The sequence below is a fragment of the Manis javanica genome, chromosome 6, assembly GCF_040802235.1.
Source record: "Manis javanica isolate MJ-LG chromosome 6, MJ_LKY, whole genome shotgun sequence".
Lineage (NCBI taxonomy): Eukaryota > Metazoa > Chordata > Mammalia > Pholidota > Manidae > Manis > Manis javanica.
In genome coordinates, this window is record NC_133161.1 from 131,668,703 (window position 1) to 131,687,369 (window position 18,667).

Genomic DNA, 18,667 nt, shown 5'->3' on the forward strand with positions numbered 1-18,667 from the left:
GTGCTCAGACCACAGAAGCACACAGAAGTCCCAACAGAAGGGACCCAAAGAGGACACCACCAAGACACATAATAATTAAAATCGCAAAGATCATGGACAAGGACAGAGTATTAAAGGCAGCTAGACAGAGGAAAAAGATCACCTACAAAGGAAAACCCATCAGGCTATCATCAGATGTCTCAACAGAAACCTTACAGGCCAGAAGAGAATGGCGTGATATATTAAATGCAATGAAACAGAAGGATCTTGAACCAAGAATACTGTATCCAGCAGGATTATCATTTAAATATGAAGAAGGGATTAAACACTTCCAAGACAAGCAAAAGTTGAGGGAGTTTGCCTCCCAAAAACCACCTCTACAGGGTATTTTAGAGGGACTGCTCTAAATGGGAGCACTCCTAAGGCTCCCAGAGAAATGTCACCAGAGAAAATAAAATCACAGCAAAGAAAGCAGACCAACCAAAGACTAACTAAAGATGAAAAATAAAATCAACTACCCACAAAAGCAGTCAAAGGAAACACAAAAGAGCACAGAACAAAACACCCAACATATGAAGAATGGAGGAGGAGAAATAAGAAGGGAGAGAAATAATCACCAGACACTATTTATAATAGCTCAATAAGCAAGTTAAGTTAGACAGTAAGATACTAAAGAAGCCAACCTTGAACCTTTGGTAACCACGAACCTAAAGCCTCCAATGGCAATAACTACATATCTTTTAATAATCACTCTAAATGTTAATGAATTGAATGCACCAATCAAAAGACACAGAGTAATAGAATGGATAAAAAAAAAGCAAGACCCATCTATATGCTGCTTAAAAGAGACTCACCTCAAACCCAAAGACATGCACAGACTAAACTCAAGGGATGGTAAAAGATATTTCATGCAAACAATGCGGAGAAAAAAGCAGGTGTCGCAGTACTACTATCAGACAAAATAGACTTCAAAACAAAGAAAATTACAAGAGATAAAGACATTACATAATGATAAAGGGCTCAGTCCAACAAGAGGATATAACCATTATGAATATATATGCACCCAACACAGGAGCAGCAGCATATATGAAACAAATACTAATAGAATTAAAGGAGGCAATGCATTCATTTTAGGAGACTTCAACATAACACTCACTCCAAAGGATCCGCAAAACAGATCCACAAAACAGAAAGTAAGTAAGGACACAGAGGCATGAATAGCACACTAGAACAGATGGACTTAATAGACATCTATAGAAATCTACATCCAAAAGCAACAGGATACACATTCTTCTCAAGTGCAAATGGAACATTCTCCAGAATAGACCACCTACCAGGCCACAAAAAGAGCCTCAGTAAATTCAAAAAGATTGAAATCCTACCAACCAACTTTTCAGAACACAAAGGTATAAAACTAGAAATAGATTGTACAAAGAAAGCAAAAAGGCTCACAAACACATGGAGGCTTAACAACATGCTCCTAAATAATCAATGGATCAATGACCAAATTAAAATAGAGATCAAGCAATATATGGAAACAAATGACAACAACAACACAAAGCCCCAACTTCTGTGACATGCAGCAAAAGAAGTCTTAAGAGGAAAGTATATAGCAATCCAGGCATAATTAAAGAAGGAAGAACAACCCCAAATGAATAGTCTAACATCACAATTATTGAAATTGGAAAAAGAAGAACAAATGAGGCTTGGAAGATCATGGCAGTAAGAACAAAGGTCATTCTAACTTTATATAATTTTCATTATGAATGTCCTTTGCTTTTCCAAGATTGAGTATGGCAAAAAATCATCAGACATGAAGAAACAGCTGGATATGGGGATTTTTTATTGAGAAGAGTGGTCCAAATTGAGGGTATTGACATGAAGTAAAATAGACCTTGAATAGAGTTGCTTGAAGAAGCTGCTCTACCACCACTTGCAAAAACAAGCATCCAGTGGATGAAACTTCATTGGCAGCAGTGTCAAAAGAGATAATGGTGTCTTGGAGGAAGAAAAAGCTGTTTGTCATCAATAATGTGGACTCAGCAGGTCCCGTGGCAGCACCGCAGGTTGTGAAGGCTCTGAGGTGTACACGTGCCCACACTTAGGGAGCCTCCACGTGTAAGAGAAGCGGGCTACCAAAACATCCCCCTGGGTTAGGGTGCAGGGAAACTGCAGCACCCGGAAGCCTTAGCAGAATGCACGGATGCAGGGCTCGGTGGTGCAGAGTTATCCAGTGAGGGTCCACCTGAAGAAAGGGCCTGAACATCAGGATCCTGAGCTGCGCATGATGTGCTGAGCAAGAGGCGCTTCTTGGCCAGGGCCTGGTCAGTCAGCTCCTGAGTCCCCTGCTCCCGAGGACGACGGCCAGGACCATGCCTGCCAGTTGGGTGGAGACCCAGGTCAGATGGGTCCTGGGTTGTCAGCAGGGCTGAGCCACGCTCCACGGACCGACAAGTGGCATCCCTGCCCTGAGCCACAGAGGGAGGAACAGAGGCCTGCACATGGCGCCGAGATGCGGGCAGCCTAGGGGCGCGGCGGTGACCCCCTCGCCCCACAGCCACATTCCTGGCAGGGCTCAGTGAGCGGCGGGGCGGCAGGTCCCGGAGGCCCAGTGTGGCTCTCCTGGTTGCCCACAACTCCTTCCAGGTGCCCAGCTCTTGGCTGCCCATTGCTGCAGGTGCCACATGGTTCACTGCCTCCCGGTCCTGCCCGCGCTTCCAGAGCTCATAGCGCTCAGGCTGCAGGGTGCGCACGAAGACATCAATGGGAAAGCTGACCCTGGCCTCCCCGCAGCTGCACTGAGAGGCCGCTTTGCCGTAATCGATCCAGCGCGGCATGGCAAAGTTGATGGCCTCCGCGCAGTTGAAGCCGTGGTTGAAGCCAGCGTGGTACCCGTACGGAAATGTCACTATGAACTCGCCAGCCTCCTGCGTGACCCGACTGAAGGGGATCCTGTTGTCCCTGAGGACAGTAGGAGAGATGAGGGCCACCTTGTGCCGCAGAAAGGCCCCACAGCTGTGGGCACTAGCCGGGAAGAGCTCTTTGGCCAGGTGTTCCAGGCGCCAGCCATGCTCCGGGGGCACTGCATACCACGTTTTGGGCTCCCCGAAGTGCACATAGTTGATACTGTATAAGTCCATGTCCTCCGTGTGCCACGCGAACGTGGTCTTCCACATCCCGAAGTACAGGTAGGGTGTGTTGACACCTTCGATGACCACCCCACACTCCTGCTCCAGCAGATCATGAATGGTTCCCAGGTGTCTGAGGTTCCACTGCTTGGTGTTTTTAGCAAATAAGGAGCCGTTGACGTCAGCGCCATAGATTGGTGAACTGTAGAGCCGGGTTTTCCAGAATTTTCTCTCCAAATCGTCAAAATCTGCGTGTGGTGGTGCCTGATATTTACCACTCTTCGCCAGGTCACGATACTCCCCGACCGTCATGGCCTTCTTCTTTTTGGAGTACTGAGTGAACACACCAGCCCTACCCAGGACGTCCTGCTGGAGGGGAGAGGGGATTAGGATGTCACTGATGTCATCGTAGGTCTTCCTGGCTTCCCACCCCTTGGGGGGTATTATCTTGGCCACACCTGCTCGGTGTGCACCTTGAGATTCCATATAAATAATATATTTCTCAAAATCAGTAAACTCTTCTTCCGTTGGGTAGAAGGTCATGATTCTACAACTTGGGTTCTGGGCACAGTTTGCCTGAGACATCATGGCTTCCGTAATGAAGAACAAACAAACTCTCAGGTCTTCAGGTGTGGTCTGGATAGTTGAGCATGGTGGAAAATGCTATTATTCCAAAATTGGTTTGAGTGTCTTTGAGTCAGCAGGAAACACCCGTGGACTTTGGTGTAAATGAGATGATGTTTTTGGGCTTGCTGATTCACCAGGAGACGGCCCCCTGGGCAGAAGCTGATACAGGAGCTGAACGTGCAACTCTGTGATGTTCCTCAGCTGGCACTGGGGTTTGTTCTCTGAGGCCTCCTGACTCAAGCAGTCCTGGGTGCACGGTGTCCAAATGTACTGTCTTCAGGACAGTGTTTAAAACAAACCCTAGAAGAAAGAATACAAAAGCTTGAACATTAATGTTTGGAGGAAGTTATTCTGGAGATACAAGTAAAATACCATGGGATCCCACCATGGGATATTATCCCACACTCAAAGAAAGGCTAAAATTTTATACGATTGACAATGTAGGATGTGGTGTTGATGTAGAACAATGGGAATTCTCATACCCTCATAGAAAGAATGGAAATCACACTTTGGGGAACTATTTGGACAGTATCTACTAAAATTGAACTTATGCATGTGTAAGACTGGACATACGCATGTGCCATGATTCAACGGGTACCACATGTCTAGGTAATCTGTATAGCTCTGCATGGAAAGTCACCTCCATTAATGCTCATAACAATATTATTTCTAGTAGCAAATACTGGAGACAAGCCAAATGTCCATCAACAGTAGAATGGACATACACTGTGGTACAGTCCTACAGTGGAATACAATAGAGCACTGCAAATTACATGAGCATACAGGGATAATTTTACACACATAATACTGGGCAATATTATCCAGACCTAAAAGAATATCAAATCCATTATTCCAATTTTACATGAAATTTCATCTTTTTATATAAGTATATATAAAGAAGGAGGTAAAGTAATCTATGTTAGAAGTTAGAGCAGTGGTTACCTTTGAGAAAGAGAGGTTGTGAGTGGGAAAGTGAGGGGGTCTCTGGAGAAACATTAATATTTTGTTTGGAATCTAGGTGCTGGTTACACAGCCATCAGAATAGCTAATTGTTATCATTCATCTGGCAGTTATGATTTTCACAAATTTCCATATGTTTATTTAAAAACAGAGTTTAGAGTGAGAAGCACTGAAGACTAAGAGACATATTTCATTGTATTAAAAGAAAAAGGAAGAATGAAAATAAATGAACTAAACATTTGATTGAAGAAGCTAGGAAATGGGAGAAGGAGGAGTAAAGAAATAAGAAAGAATAAAGATGAAATTAATGAAAATAATACGTACAAAACAGAAGGATGATGGCAATAATGTCATTTGAAGAGACTAAGAAATGCAACAAACCATGAGCATAACTGATAAGAAAGGATAGAAAGTGGAAATAATACTAGGAATTAAACTGTGCATAGATCTAGTAATATAGTAGAGAATTTTTCTAAATCTCAAGAGAATCTTATGAGCATCTGACATCAACATTTTAAACAGATAAGAAGATGATTTTCTAGAGAGGAAACATACATAAAATGAATCCAAGTAAAACAAAAAAGCTCCAATATCCCAAATAAGAATCTGGATCAAAGCATGACTCTTAAAAAACCCTGAGACACACATTCATAGGTGAACCTAGCAAATTTTTAAGAAAACAACTGATTATACAAATCTTTCATGCTATAGAAAAGGTTGAAAAGTTACTCAGATGAGGCTAACTTATCTGATTGCCAAGCTGGAAAAGGACAACAGAAAATAAAGCATAAATGAAAGCTTGCTAAGTAGAATATTATCTAACCAATAAAGCAAAATGCTAAAAGAACAATATATCATGATCAAATAGACTGTATCTCAGGAATGCAAGGATGATTCAGCATCACAAGATCTAATGATATAATCAGATATTAATGAAGGAAATGAAAAATAACATCAGCTCATAGGTACCAAAAAATGATTTCATAAATTGAACATTCATTCATGATTTGAAAACTCTTTACTTGAAAACCATTAAGAAAAATTTCTACTGTAAGATAAAGTGTTTCAATGTAAAAACAAATAGCAAGTGTCCTTAACAGTGAAACAAGAAAAACATTCTCTTGTTTAAGGTAGAAAAACAAGATACATCAGCAAACTCTCCCATTAGCATGATCTCAAGTGGTCCTTTCTTATAATTTCCTAGTTGTTCCCCTCTACAAATAATCTGTTTTCACCTTAAACTTTGGACACGCTGACTCCATCCTACTTAGAATCCTCCCACTGTTCTGAAGGTCCCTGCATGATCTGGGCCGCCATCAGCCCTTCCCCAGGCTTTCTCCTATTCCTGGCTGGGTCTCCTACCCCTTCAAGGCTGAGCTTAGATATGATCTTTTCAGTGAGGTCTCCTCTGGTAGTTGTTTAGGATAAAATTAGTGATTATTTTCTCTCAAGAAAACATATACACTCTTCTCAAGAAAACCTCGCCAAATGAAACATACTGCTGATCAGGATTTATAAGTCTCTTCAAAATTCTAATAAAATCAGCCGCACCCCAATTCCATCAACCCCAGTCTAATCACAACTGAATCCAATCAGCTATCCAACCAGCTCTTTCAATAGAAATACCCTTCCTTGTTCTAGTAAGTGGCATCCTTTTCAGTGTTATCAGCCCACAAAACATTGGTGTTCTGCCTGAATTTTTTTCTCTGAGATTTCTTATAAGAAAATAGAAAGGGAAAAGAGGACTGCCAACCCTCAACAAATCTGAAATCATATTTTAAAAATAAAAAAACTTGTAAGCTCAAACAAATGGCTTACTTCCACAGCCAGAGTTACAGAGACTAGAGCTCAGGTCTGCAGCAAGCATTGGTTTGCTACAGTCTTACAAAAGCCACTAGCAAGGGCCAGAGAGAGCAAGCCTGTCCTTTGCCCCAGAAAGCAGCCCCAAAGGAATGAGAGACCTCGGAATAAAAGACTCACTTGTTAAGAGGCGAAACATGCCTACTCCTGTCATAAGTTGGTGTATGAAATCAGAGACTTCCTAGAGGTTCTGAATCCACTTGGAGTCACCTTACAGAATTATTGGGAATTTGTGAATTACTGGTTCTGGACAAATTCTCTGAAAATTTGTCAGAAACCTAGGGCAGATCCAGGTTTGTGGGGTCTGAAGATAATACAAATGTCAGGGCCTTCTTAGGAATGGAAAGATTTCCCTGGGAAAGCTGCCGGGATGGGAGGGAAAGTCGTACAGTAAAGAGCAAAGTGGTCTGGGCACAAAACACCGTTGGTGCTGCGGGGTCTGCACAGAGCCACATGGAGATGAAAGTCAGGCCAAGAAAATGGGGTGAGGGGGGGCTCCCAGGAGGAGGGAACCCCATTCCCTTTAGAGGTCCAGCCGTTTAATTTTCCTCACCCTGTTGTCTCCCCAATAAGACTTCAAAAGATCAGCTTGCCTGCCACAGTGTAAAATAGTAACACCCCCTATACCTCCTGTGGTCCCCAAGCATCTGTCTTTCCTTATTGGAGGTCCATTCAGATGAAGGGAAGCTGGGGCTGGGGCCCATTCTGCTATACTACTGCCCCCAGGGGTGTTGCCAGTTTGGCTTCTTTGACTAAATATAATTAATCCCTTCTTCCTTTGGGTCTAGGGTTTGGGGCAAAAATAGCAAAGGAAGGACTTGCTCTCTGTGACCCCTGCTGGTGGCTTTTGTAAGAGTGTGTCAAACCAATGTATGCTGCAGACATGAATACTAGTGGCAGGGACCCTTGAAGTGAGCAGTAAGTGACCTCTGCCTTAGCTGGACCCTCATGCACCGAAGAATCTGCAAAACGTGGGATAAGGAGGATCAATACACTCTTCTCCTTTTTCAATGTAAACATCAGAGGATGGAAGGAGGGTCACAGCTGGTGAAACTATCTCCAGGGCTTTGTAGGACATATTGTAATTAAATTGAGGTGGAGGGAGATGATGACAATCTGGCTCATTCTTAGGGAGTATGAAAAATGCAATTTATTTAGACTCTAAAGAACACCATCTCCCTCTTCCCTTTTCCAGATATACCTAATGAACACTCAGAGTTTGGGGATAGGTTGTTATAAAAGAGCAACTTGTCCAGAAATGACCCTAGATATTCCCCCAGGTGGATGGAACATGCTCAAGTTCAGATTCCTGTGGGAACAGTGGCTTCCTTCCCATGGCTGGGGAACTGTACTGTCCAAAGGAACTTGAGGTCCCCAGCTGCCTCCTAAAGCAGAGGGCTGCTGGCCTTCCCAGACAGCTCCTGTATATGGTGGCATGACTTCCAGGCTACTTGATTCCCCAAGTCTGTACATCCTTTTCCTGATAAAGTTGCTGTCACCAAAGCTCTATATGAAGGAAGAGCATTGGGGGAAGGGGCCCCTCCCTTAGAACAAAACCCAAGACACGCCCAGGATTCCTCCTGAAAAAGGGATTCCTCTCTGTGGAATTCTGAAGAAATGGGAAGACTGTGTGCGTTGTTTTGACACACACTTACAAGGGTATCAAGTCCTTAACTCATACTGTGTAACTTTGTGGCATTTATCCCCATACTTTGCACTACTATTGGCAACTCCACAATGGCCAATGGAAGAATTATTCCCCATAGAGGAGGAGCATTTAAATAATAAGCTTCCAGCAGGGTTAGGGCTTTACCAGGCAGGTGTATTTCAGGGAGAGAGAAACAAGGGTACTGATGACTGGATGGAGGGACAAAATGGTGATTATAAGCATGGATAATTAAATTTATCCTGTGTAAAAAGGAGATGAGAACATGAGGGTAGAGATGGAGAATGAAAGAGTATTTGATTTGTGGGCTGAATTTCTCCATTAGGTCAAATAATTCTGTTAAAACACTGGGAAATGTAAGCTAGAAAGAGAATGGGATGCTTGAAACAGATTTTTGAACTCAGGACATTTTTTAACTATCTTACTGATGTCTTCAAATTCTCCCTTTCACTTCATGCTATTCAACTTTAAACTGCCCTCCTCTTCCACCATTATTTCTCCCATATTTCCCTTCCATCTTTGTCCTTAAATTCCATCCTTTCTCAAGTACATCAACTTGATCTCATATCTTCCCTTACTGACCCAAAAAGCACCATGTCTTCCTTCACCTCTTGTAGTTCTTGTTTAGCACTTATAATTTATACCTTATATAATATGAACAGCAAGAGACACCTATACTTAGCACTTCCCTCTGCCAGGCCCTTTATTAAGCACTTTCTATATAATATCTCATTGAAACCTCACAGCTAGTTTATGAAGTCGGCACTATTATTACCCCTAATCAGTGGAGTAGAAAATGAAATGTAGAAAAATGTATATTTAATTCAACAGCTTGTGTCTCCATCTCTAGAACTTCCTCTGCTCTCTCCATGGCTATCTCTTCTGTTAAATTCCTTAAATCAACACCTCCCCCTTATTCCAGGACACAGTCAATTAAATATTACAGTCATCTTTGTCTCTCTTAAATCATCAATTATCACTCTCTTTCCTGACTTAAGCTACCGTCTTCCCTCTCACCTTCATTTCAATTCCAAACATGTTGAAAACATACATGAAAATAGTTTGCGTCCACAAACGCATTTCCTCCCCTCTCTCACCTTCTGGTTCTGCCCCCACTTCTCTGCTGAAACTGATGGCTACAGATCAAGCTGTTCCCTCCCACATGCCACTCCAGGGGTTACACTTTATCTCTGTACATCCTTGGTTCATAGACACCTTCTTGCTCCTAAAAGGTCTCTGACCTCACAATTTAAATATTGCTCATATGAATATGTGCTCATAGGTTTTTCCCTGTTTGCCATTTAGTTTATAACTTTAATTCTATTTCATTTAAAGTGTTTTTGACATACATTTCCATGTCTTATAGTGCTGTTTATCTTTTCCTTTGTAATGTCTTTCATGTCTTTTATATTCAGTAAGTTACTTCCCTGTCCAGAGGCAGGTAAGTATTCCTTCATGGTTTTTTCTTTTTTGTACATTAATTTTATCTTTAATTCTAATTTTAATTATACCTTTCATTCTAACTGGTTTATTTTATTAATTTATTTTATTGTCTTGTGTGTATGGTGTGAGGAATAAGGAAGATGAAACTGGTCCACAGGCCTCTATATATGACCTGTTTCCTGTGTGTTTTCTCTCTTTATAGAAGCTTTTCGCTGTCCCAGTGTTCTTAAATTTTTTCAATCTCAAAATTCAGCTGCTTTGGTTTTAAGACATTTTTTAAGTTACTTCTTTGAAGACTTTCCTACATTTTTCCTATGCACATTAACTCTAATTCCTGTTTTTTGGATATTGGACCTCATGGATTGGACCTTAATCTTTGTATCTTTTCTTCTCCCACTTTTCTATCCCTTTATTACTGTACTCTCATTTGAAAAATCCCCTCATCTTTACCTCCCCAAACTCCTTCAATTGTGTCTTTTTCATTTCCCCTATCAAAATTTTAATTTCCAACAGGTCATTTCTGATCCTTAGCTTTTTCTGTACCTTCCCCCACCCTTTTTCCCCTCAGTCTTATTGTCCTGTTCTTATTTCACAAGCGCACTTCTTCAATCTCTCTGAAAATACTAAAATATCAATGGCTTTGAAGTGTTTTTTTCCCCCTGCATGGTTTGTTTCTTTGAAATTTCTTTTTACATTTTTTTTTTCATTTTTGTCTCTATCTTTCAGGTTAAGGCTTTCCTCAAATGTCTGATGATCCTTAGTAGTTGGCTCATATATGAGTATAGTGCAAAAAAAGCTGATTCAAAACTGAGTGTAAGGATAGGTTTGGTGATTGTGCTTCCCTGAATGGTGATCTGGCGGGGCTGGGTCTGGGTGAAGCTCTGACACCCGCACCTCTAAGAGCTGGTCATATGCAACAGTGAAGGGTCTTCCAATCTTCCTCCTGGGAGGGACAGGCCTGCTTCCCCACTACATGGAAAAAGATCCTGACATTTCCAATACCCAACTTGTGAAGCTCACCAAATCAATTTGTTTTCCCGATGACAAGCACACTGCCGATGGTTCCTGGAAGTCCTCAGTTCAGAGACTACCTTTTCCACTTGCTCTGGAAAATGAAACTTGGTTTTCCATCAAGATGAGAGAGGAGTTTATCCTGCTACCAGAGAATGCGAGGGAGTCTGAGGCTCCAGCTGCTTCTCAGACTTTCAGCGAATCTTCCTTAGCCTCCGTCCACATCCAGAGGAAGCCAGTGCCGGGAAATCCCAAGCCTTTTGGAGTCTGTGGCCAGTTGTGTTCCTGCTTAGCTTTTCTCACTGCCAGTTTAAGATTCAACTTTCTTGGGTTTGAGAAATCGGTTTCTATGTGTCCATCTGTTTTCAAATTTTACTACTATCTCCTTTCCTTACCGTATGCTCTTCTTAAAACAAAAATCCTAGTACTGTCACTTCAGTGGAGTTTGGATTGAGCAAAGTAAAAGATTGTGTCACCATCTTTTTCTCTTTGTTTTCCCAAATGTATCTTTCAATGGCTGCTTCCACAAACCCTTGGCTGCAAATGCTCCTAGCCATTGTCTCTGACTCCATGTTCTCTCCTCCTCACTTCTCTTTTCTAAGTTATAACCCCTCCCTTCCTGATATAGGTCCTGCTTGAGGGACCCTTCCCTGCCAATCCTAGACCTTAGTGAGGACTCTGTCTTCCACATTCCATGAATACTATTTGCTTGGGCCATTTATTTGGTGCTTGATACAAATTGCTGATGTGGGAGCTCTCCAGAATATTCCTTTCACCTCTAATGGGCACTTATCTAAAGTAATAAATTCCTTTCATGAGATGTGCATGCTTCTCTCTCTCCAGGATATTTTCATGTTTCTGCCTCACAAGCTTCAACATTCCCTTCTTGATAAGCTACATGGAAAAGTTAAGATAAAAAGGTGACTTTTTCTGTATACTTTGTGCTCCAAAGTCCAATATTTGGTGTAGATTTCCTACTTAGGAACACCCAGGAATGTAGATATAAAGACTTCTGGCAGGAAGTGTCAGGCATGAACACCATAGAGTAATTGTGACATAAATGGAAGAGCACAGATGAAATCATGACAAATATTGGAACTTGACCTTTATTTTTACTTTCCGGGAGGACATGTCCTTTACATTAGCAACTTAAATATCACATTATGACTTCATTGTGACATAGAGTAAGTTGAGCATGGTAATATGAACCTCATTAGTCTTCTCTATTTGCTTTCCTCTGTTACAGGGGCACTTAGCAGTCACAGTGGTACCCGGAGCAGAGAGCAGCAGGAGCCAGAAGCCTTCTTGAGCCCCTTATCGCCAAGACACAGCCACGCTGTTGACTTTGGAGGCAACATCTAATATATGCTTCTTTGAATTGTCAATACATTTTGAAGACATTGCTTGAGTAGCACATAAGCCTCATTCTTGGATTCTCCAAGAGATTCTGTAAATTACTTTAATGCTTAAAAAAAACACTTCTTTGCCTTAATGTAGTGAATTCTATGGTATGCAACTAAAGAATCCTGACCAATACACTGTCTCCCTCATTCCCATTCCTAGATCACTCTTACATATTTTAGCTGTTCTTTTGTTTTCCTAGTATTTGTAGACTTTTCAGTTTTAGAGATTGTGGGCACTCATACCACAAAAGGCATGGGTTAAGTTCTCTTTCATCCTAACACAGAGACTTCCCCTGCCTCAGCCTGTCATGTAGATACAAAAACTTTTTGGTTAAATCAATTCTGAATTTTTAACATGTAAAATTAGTCTCAGCTGAGTCACGTAGTGTGCTATGATTACACTGCCTTGCATGTACAAAATTGTATCTATCCTATAGTTAATAATTTTCTTATTATGTCATTTGCTTGGCTTAATACACATTAACTCATTCCCAAATTCATTTTCACTAGTGTACACCTCTTCTAACTACATAAACCACACTAGGCACTAAATCAGATTTCTCCTTTAAAAATGTTCTGCCTGGAGCTTTCCATATGCTTTCTTAAACCAGGATTGGCTAGTCTTAAGACTGTTGCAGAGCCTGCATCCTGGGATTGGTTAACCATAATCCTGGGAATTCCCTTTCCCTCAATATTATGTTAGACCCTTGATTCCACCCATCTCTCTTCTTCCCTAGTTTATGCCCTTGTGTCAGTGAGCACATCCACCAGATGCATCTTCAGAAGCTTCATTAGAGATTATGAAGGAGCTCACAGAATCTCCAAGAGGACAGGGGAATAGGGTTTGGAGTCTGCATCCAGAAACAGTATCCAAATTATCCAACAAACTATATTAAGGTATTCCTATACCTCCTGTGGTCAAAGGCACCAAAGACCTTGAGCAAGGGACACTACCAACTAGAACTTATGCCACTATTGCCTCTGAAAGCCCAATCTCTCACCACCCTCTCCAGGGACAAATCCTGTACAAACTGGATTTCCTCACATTTCCTCAAATTGAGGTCTCCATGGAAGTGTCTGACTGGAGGAGCGCAGGTCATGCGCCTACATATTTGCTGCAGTAGATGCTGGACGATTGAGTTCTGGCTTCAACCTTGTAAAGGGAAGGGTCATAATGTGGCAATTTCCCAATATAAAAAGGGAATTCAGAATTATTGGCTGGTCACAAATATAACCACTGTCTAGCAAAGTTTGTGTGTCTGAAGTGTCTTTGTTCTAATTTTATACTTTTCTTTTGGGATTCTGATAACATTGTTTCACTGAATTTTAGCTTCTAGAAATCCAAAACCAATTTGTTTTCTGATCCTTTTTGTGCAACCCACTTTGACTCTCTGCATAACTTTAGGATATTCTTTTGCTGTTTATTTTCTCACATTCAATCAAGATGATTGGTCTTATTTGTCAACAATTGTTCTAGAAATTCTGATGCAGAAACTCATGTTCTTCATAGCTGAGAAATTTTCTTAAATAATTTCTTTGTATATTCCTTTCCACTATTTTCAGTTCTTGCTCTGTGGAAATACATTTGGATATTAAACCTCTTAGACTGATCATCTAATTTTGTTATCTTTGCTCTATTTTCCATCTTTTTGTTCATTATATTTTATTTTCCAAGCTTTCTAACAGTTCAGTTCCAGAAATTCTTTTGTTCTCTGGATATTCCTTTTATTATAGATTTCTGATATTTTTCCATGGTTGCAGCTTTTCTTTTCTCTCTCTAGAAGTGTAAATTTTAGGGATTTTTTTAAAGATTCATTTGTGCTCTATGTTATGTGTTTCCTCTGAATCCACCCTTCCAGGATATTTTGGTTTCTTTTATCTTAAATGTTTTCCTCATATGTCTAGTTATTCTTGGTGTATGTCTAAGAGGCAAGCATTATAGAGTTGGTTTCCTATGTAAGCCTGGTCAGCTTCACAGAGAGTGCTCTGACAAGGAGCCAGTCATTTCTTTTGCAGCTGTGGGCAACTGTCAGTCTCTAGAGGGAAGAGTATAATAAAAAGACTCTAAATGTATGCATCTGTCTCATTTGAAATTAGGGCCCAGGAATTTATGCTGTCTTAATTTTTTGTTCTTCAGACACATTAAAAATAGTGAAAAAAGAATATATAGCAAAAACCTGCATTCCAAACAGCCCAGAATTAACATCTTTATATTGCCATGTTTGCTTCAAGTGGTTTTTAAAAATAGCTTTATTGAAGTGTAACTTACATAACAAAAATATCACCCACTCTAAGTGTACAATTCAGTAATTTTTGGTATATTTACAGAGCTGTGCAACCACCACCATTACCTAATTTTAGAACATTTTCATCATTCCAAAAAGAAACCTCATGCCATTTGCAGTCACAGTCCATTTCCATTCTCAGCTCCAGACGACCATTAATCTACTTTGTCTTGATTTGCCTATTCTGGACAGTTCATATAAAAAGGGTCATATGATATACAGTCTTTTGTGTCCGTTTATCTCACTCAGCATGTTTTGGAGTTCATCCATATTGTAGCATATATCAGCATTTTGTTTCTTTTTGTGGTTAAATAATTTTTCATTTTTATGAATATATCACATTTTATTTATGCACTCATCAACTGATAACATTTGGTTTGTTTTAATCTTTTGGCTATTATGAATAATGCTGTTATGAACATTCATGTACAAATCTCTAAATGGACTTTTTTTTTCCTGTGTAGATACCTAGGAATGGAATTGTGTTATATAGCAGCCCTATGTTTAATGTTTTGAGAAACTGTTATGCATTTTTCCAAAGTGCCTGCAACATTTTAAATTTCCACCAGCAAATATATATGAGGGTTCCAATTTCTCAATGTCCTCATGAACACTTGTCTTTTTGTCTTTTTTTTTATAGCACTTCTAGTCAGCATGAGGTCTTATCTCATGGCTTTGATTTGCATTTCCTTAATGACTAATAATGCTGAGCATTTTTCCCTATGTTTATTGGCCATATATATGTTTTGAAGAAATTTCTATTCCAATGCTTTGCTACTTTTTTTGATTATTTGTCTTTTTGAGTTGCAAGAAGTGTTTATATGTCCTGGTTACAAGTCCTTTGTTGAATACATGATTTGCAAATATTTTCTCTCAGTCTGTGGGTAATCTTTTCACTTTTTAATGTCTATTGAAGTACACAAGTTTTAAATTCTGATGAAGTCCAATTTATCAATTTTCTTTATTGCTTGTGCTCTTCATGTTTTATCTAAGAAAATATTGCCAGCTCAAGGTCATGGAGATATACTCCTGTGTTTTCTTCTAAGAGTTTTCTGGTTTTAGCTTACATTTGGGTCTATAACCAATTTTGGCTTCATTTTTGTGAATGGCATGAGGTAGAGATCCATGTTCATTCTTCTGTAGGTAGATATCCATTGATTCAGCAACATTCATTGAAAAGACTATTATTTCCCTGTTGTCTTGAAACCTTTGTTAAAATCAATTGACCACAAATATAAAGGTTTATTTGAGACTCTCAATTTTATTCCATTCAACTACATAGTGTCTTATACCAGTGTCTTATAGCTTTGTATAGTATTGTATATTAAAGCTTTGAAATGGAGAAGTGTGAGTCATCCATATTTTAAAATTCTTTTTCAAGACTGTTATGGTTATTCTGGGTCCTTTATGTTTACATATCAGTTTATGATCAGCTTTTAATTTCTGGAGGTTAGGGGTGGGGAGTCAGAGGGAAAACAGATTATACTGAATCCATAGATCAATTTGGTGAGTATTGCCCTCTTAACAATATTAAGTCTTCTGATCCATGAATATGGAATGTTTTTCCATTTATTTAGCTCTTCTTTAACAATGTTTCATAATTTCTACAGTAGAAGTGTACTTTTTTGTTTATTCTTAAACATTTATTCTTTTTGATGCTATTGTGAATGGAATTAACTTTGCAGAATTTTCATTATGTATAGAAAACAATTGATTTTTGAATAATGATCTTCTATCCTGCAACCTTACTGAACTTTTTTATTAGGTCTAGCAGTTTGTTCATGGTTCCTTAAGATTTTCTCTATATAAAATCATTTCATGTATCAATATAGTTTTATCCTTCCTAATTTGGATGTCTTTTAGTTCTTTTTGTTGCCTAACAGCCCTGACTAGAAGCTCCAGTGTAATGCTTAATAGAACTAGTGAGAATAGACATCCTGAAGGGTCTTGTCCCTGCAGCAAGTACTTTTAAATAGAAGAAATAAATACTCCCAGTGAAGCAGTCCCTTTCAGATTCAAACCCAAATCCTAATTTCTTTCTCCTCCCTAGCATCGTGGATGAGGTGCATTTTCTGTGGATGTTTTTGTGTGTGCATGTGCATTATATACTAATCCAGAGTATTGTTTTGTGCATCTATTTTTATTTTATATAAATGATTTTATACCAAATATGCTAACAGTTCTGCAATTTTAAATTCAACACTATATATTTATATATACCTATACATACCTACATATGTAGTCTGTCATAAGAATATATTTTATTGATGTATTTCTGTACTGGGGAGTATTTGGATTAGTCCCAGTGTTTTGCTATAAGCAATGCTGCTTTAAAACCCTTTTATATGTGTCCTTGTAATTATATGTGATAATTTACATAGGGTAGATCTTCGTAAGCATTCTTTTTATGTGGTATAGAAATTATACCACCGTATTTTTAGGTAGTGTAGAAATAATACAGATTACTTTTTGTATATTGTTATGCAATGTTAAGTTGCTTTACATAACTGATTGTCCTAATTAACACACTCACTAGCAGAGGAGAGTTTCTTTCTCGACATCCCCAGATGTACTTGATGTCAAATTTTTAGTTGTTGGTGATTTGATTATCAAAATAATTTATCTCCTCTTATATTAATGTGTTGCCTGTTTCTTGGTGATGTGCATTTTCAAAGATTTAATGGACTTTTGTGGGTTTTGGTTTTGTAAATTCTGGTTATACACTTCATTTTTCGAGTTAAATTGTTTTTTTTTTCTGCTTAGTAAAATTTTCTAAATATTTGGGATACTAATTCTCTATCTATTGTATTGTAGCAAATATATCATCCCATGCCACCATCTTCACTTGAATTTATGGTGTCTTAATTATTTTGAAAAATTAAGCATAATCATTTATTCATCCTTTCCATTGTGACTTGTTAACTTTCTCTTTAAGTAATCCACTCTTCCATGAAGTCACAAAGATTCATTTTCATTGTTTTCTTTGTTTCACCCATTTAGAATTGTGTTCTTATTGGGAGGTAGGGATCTGTATATTTATTGTTAGGATTTTTGGTAGAAATCTAATTGTCTACCACCATTTTCCCCACCGAGTTGGAATACTCCACTCGTATATGCCAAGTCAAATAGAAGCATGGATCTCTTTCTAGACTCTCCATTTAAATCCAATAATTTGCCCATTTCTGTGCCAAAACTGTAGTTTTAATTTAATTAAGTAGCTTTACACTTAGTATTGATACTTGGTAAGGCACGTCCCCATGTCTTTCTTCATCTTTAAAATTAGCAGAGCTAAACGTCAGTATTCATTTTAGAATAAATTTGTCAAGTTCCATAAAAATCCTACTGATCTGAACTGAAATTGCATGAAGTTAAAATAAATTTGGTGGTGGACATAGCTCCCATATTGGGCATTCCCATCAATTAATTGGTATATTCCTCCATTTATTCAGATCTTATATGTGTTTATAAAGTTTCAGAATTTTACCCATAATGATAATGTATGTTTCTTTAGATATATTCTTAGGAATTTTATGATTTTTGAGTGTTTTGTAAATGGACACGTTTTCTATTAATTTTTATTATTTATTGATCTTATATCTCTTTCCAAACCTTATACTTATTTCCTATTAGTTTGCTAGCTTGACCATGATTCTAAAGTTTTTCATATAGATGATATTTACTGAAAAAAATACAAAAATTATTACCTCTTCTTTTCCAATAGTCATAGCTCTTATTCTTTTTCTTTCTTTTGGTAGCTGAGCAGGAACAGCAGTCTTATATAATTAGATACAATCTCCAGTGAAATGTTGAATGTTGACTTAGTAGAAATTATACCCTCATTTCAGACTTTAACAAGAGTGGCTCTAAACTTTAACATTAAGTTACATCCTATCATTTATCACCTTAAGACACACTTTTGAGAGTAACAGGGACCAAGGGAAATCAAACATCAATCAGGACTCTACTAACTAATCAAGTAGTTGAAAAACAACATAGAATATTTGAGCAATGCAATCTAAAAATTGGCCTAATAGGCATATATTGAACTTCTGCACTCCCAAACTGCAGTATCGAATTTTTTTCAAGTACTTCGTAAATTTCACAAAACTGACTATAAAACTGTGGCCATAAAACAAGTTTTAACAAATGTAATAAGATAGAAAGCAGGTTCTCTGACCATAAAAGTTATAAATTACTTTTAAAAAGATTACTAGAAAAATCTGCAATTTTATAAAATTAAAAATGCATTATAAATAAAACTTTAACTAGAAAGAATTAAAAATGGAAATTAGGAAATACTTTAAA

The 18,667-nt window shown here is 38.7% G+C and overlaps 1 protein-coding gene across 1 annotated transcript; it reads right to left on the minus strand.

Moving 5' to 3' along the window:
- Positions 1–1,816: 1,816 nt before the first annotated feature.
- Positions 1,817–3,957, minus strand: LOC140850218 (lysine-specific demethylase 4D-like). The gene has a single exon (XM_073239966.1). It carries the CDS (start codon positions 3,693–3,695, stop codon positions 2,133–2,135), a length of 1,563 nt encoding a protein of 520 aa, XP_073096067.1. The 5' UTR covers positions 3,696–3,957; the 3' UTR covers positions 1,817–2,132.
- Positions 3,958–18,667: the final 14,710 nt, after the last annotated feature.

Coding starts and splice junctions, on each gene's coding strand:
- LOC140850218 (XM_073239966.1), bottom strand. CDS start 3,695: ATGATGTCTCAGGCAAACTGTGCCCAGAACCCAAGTTGTAGAATCATG.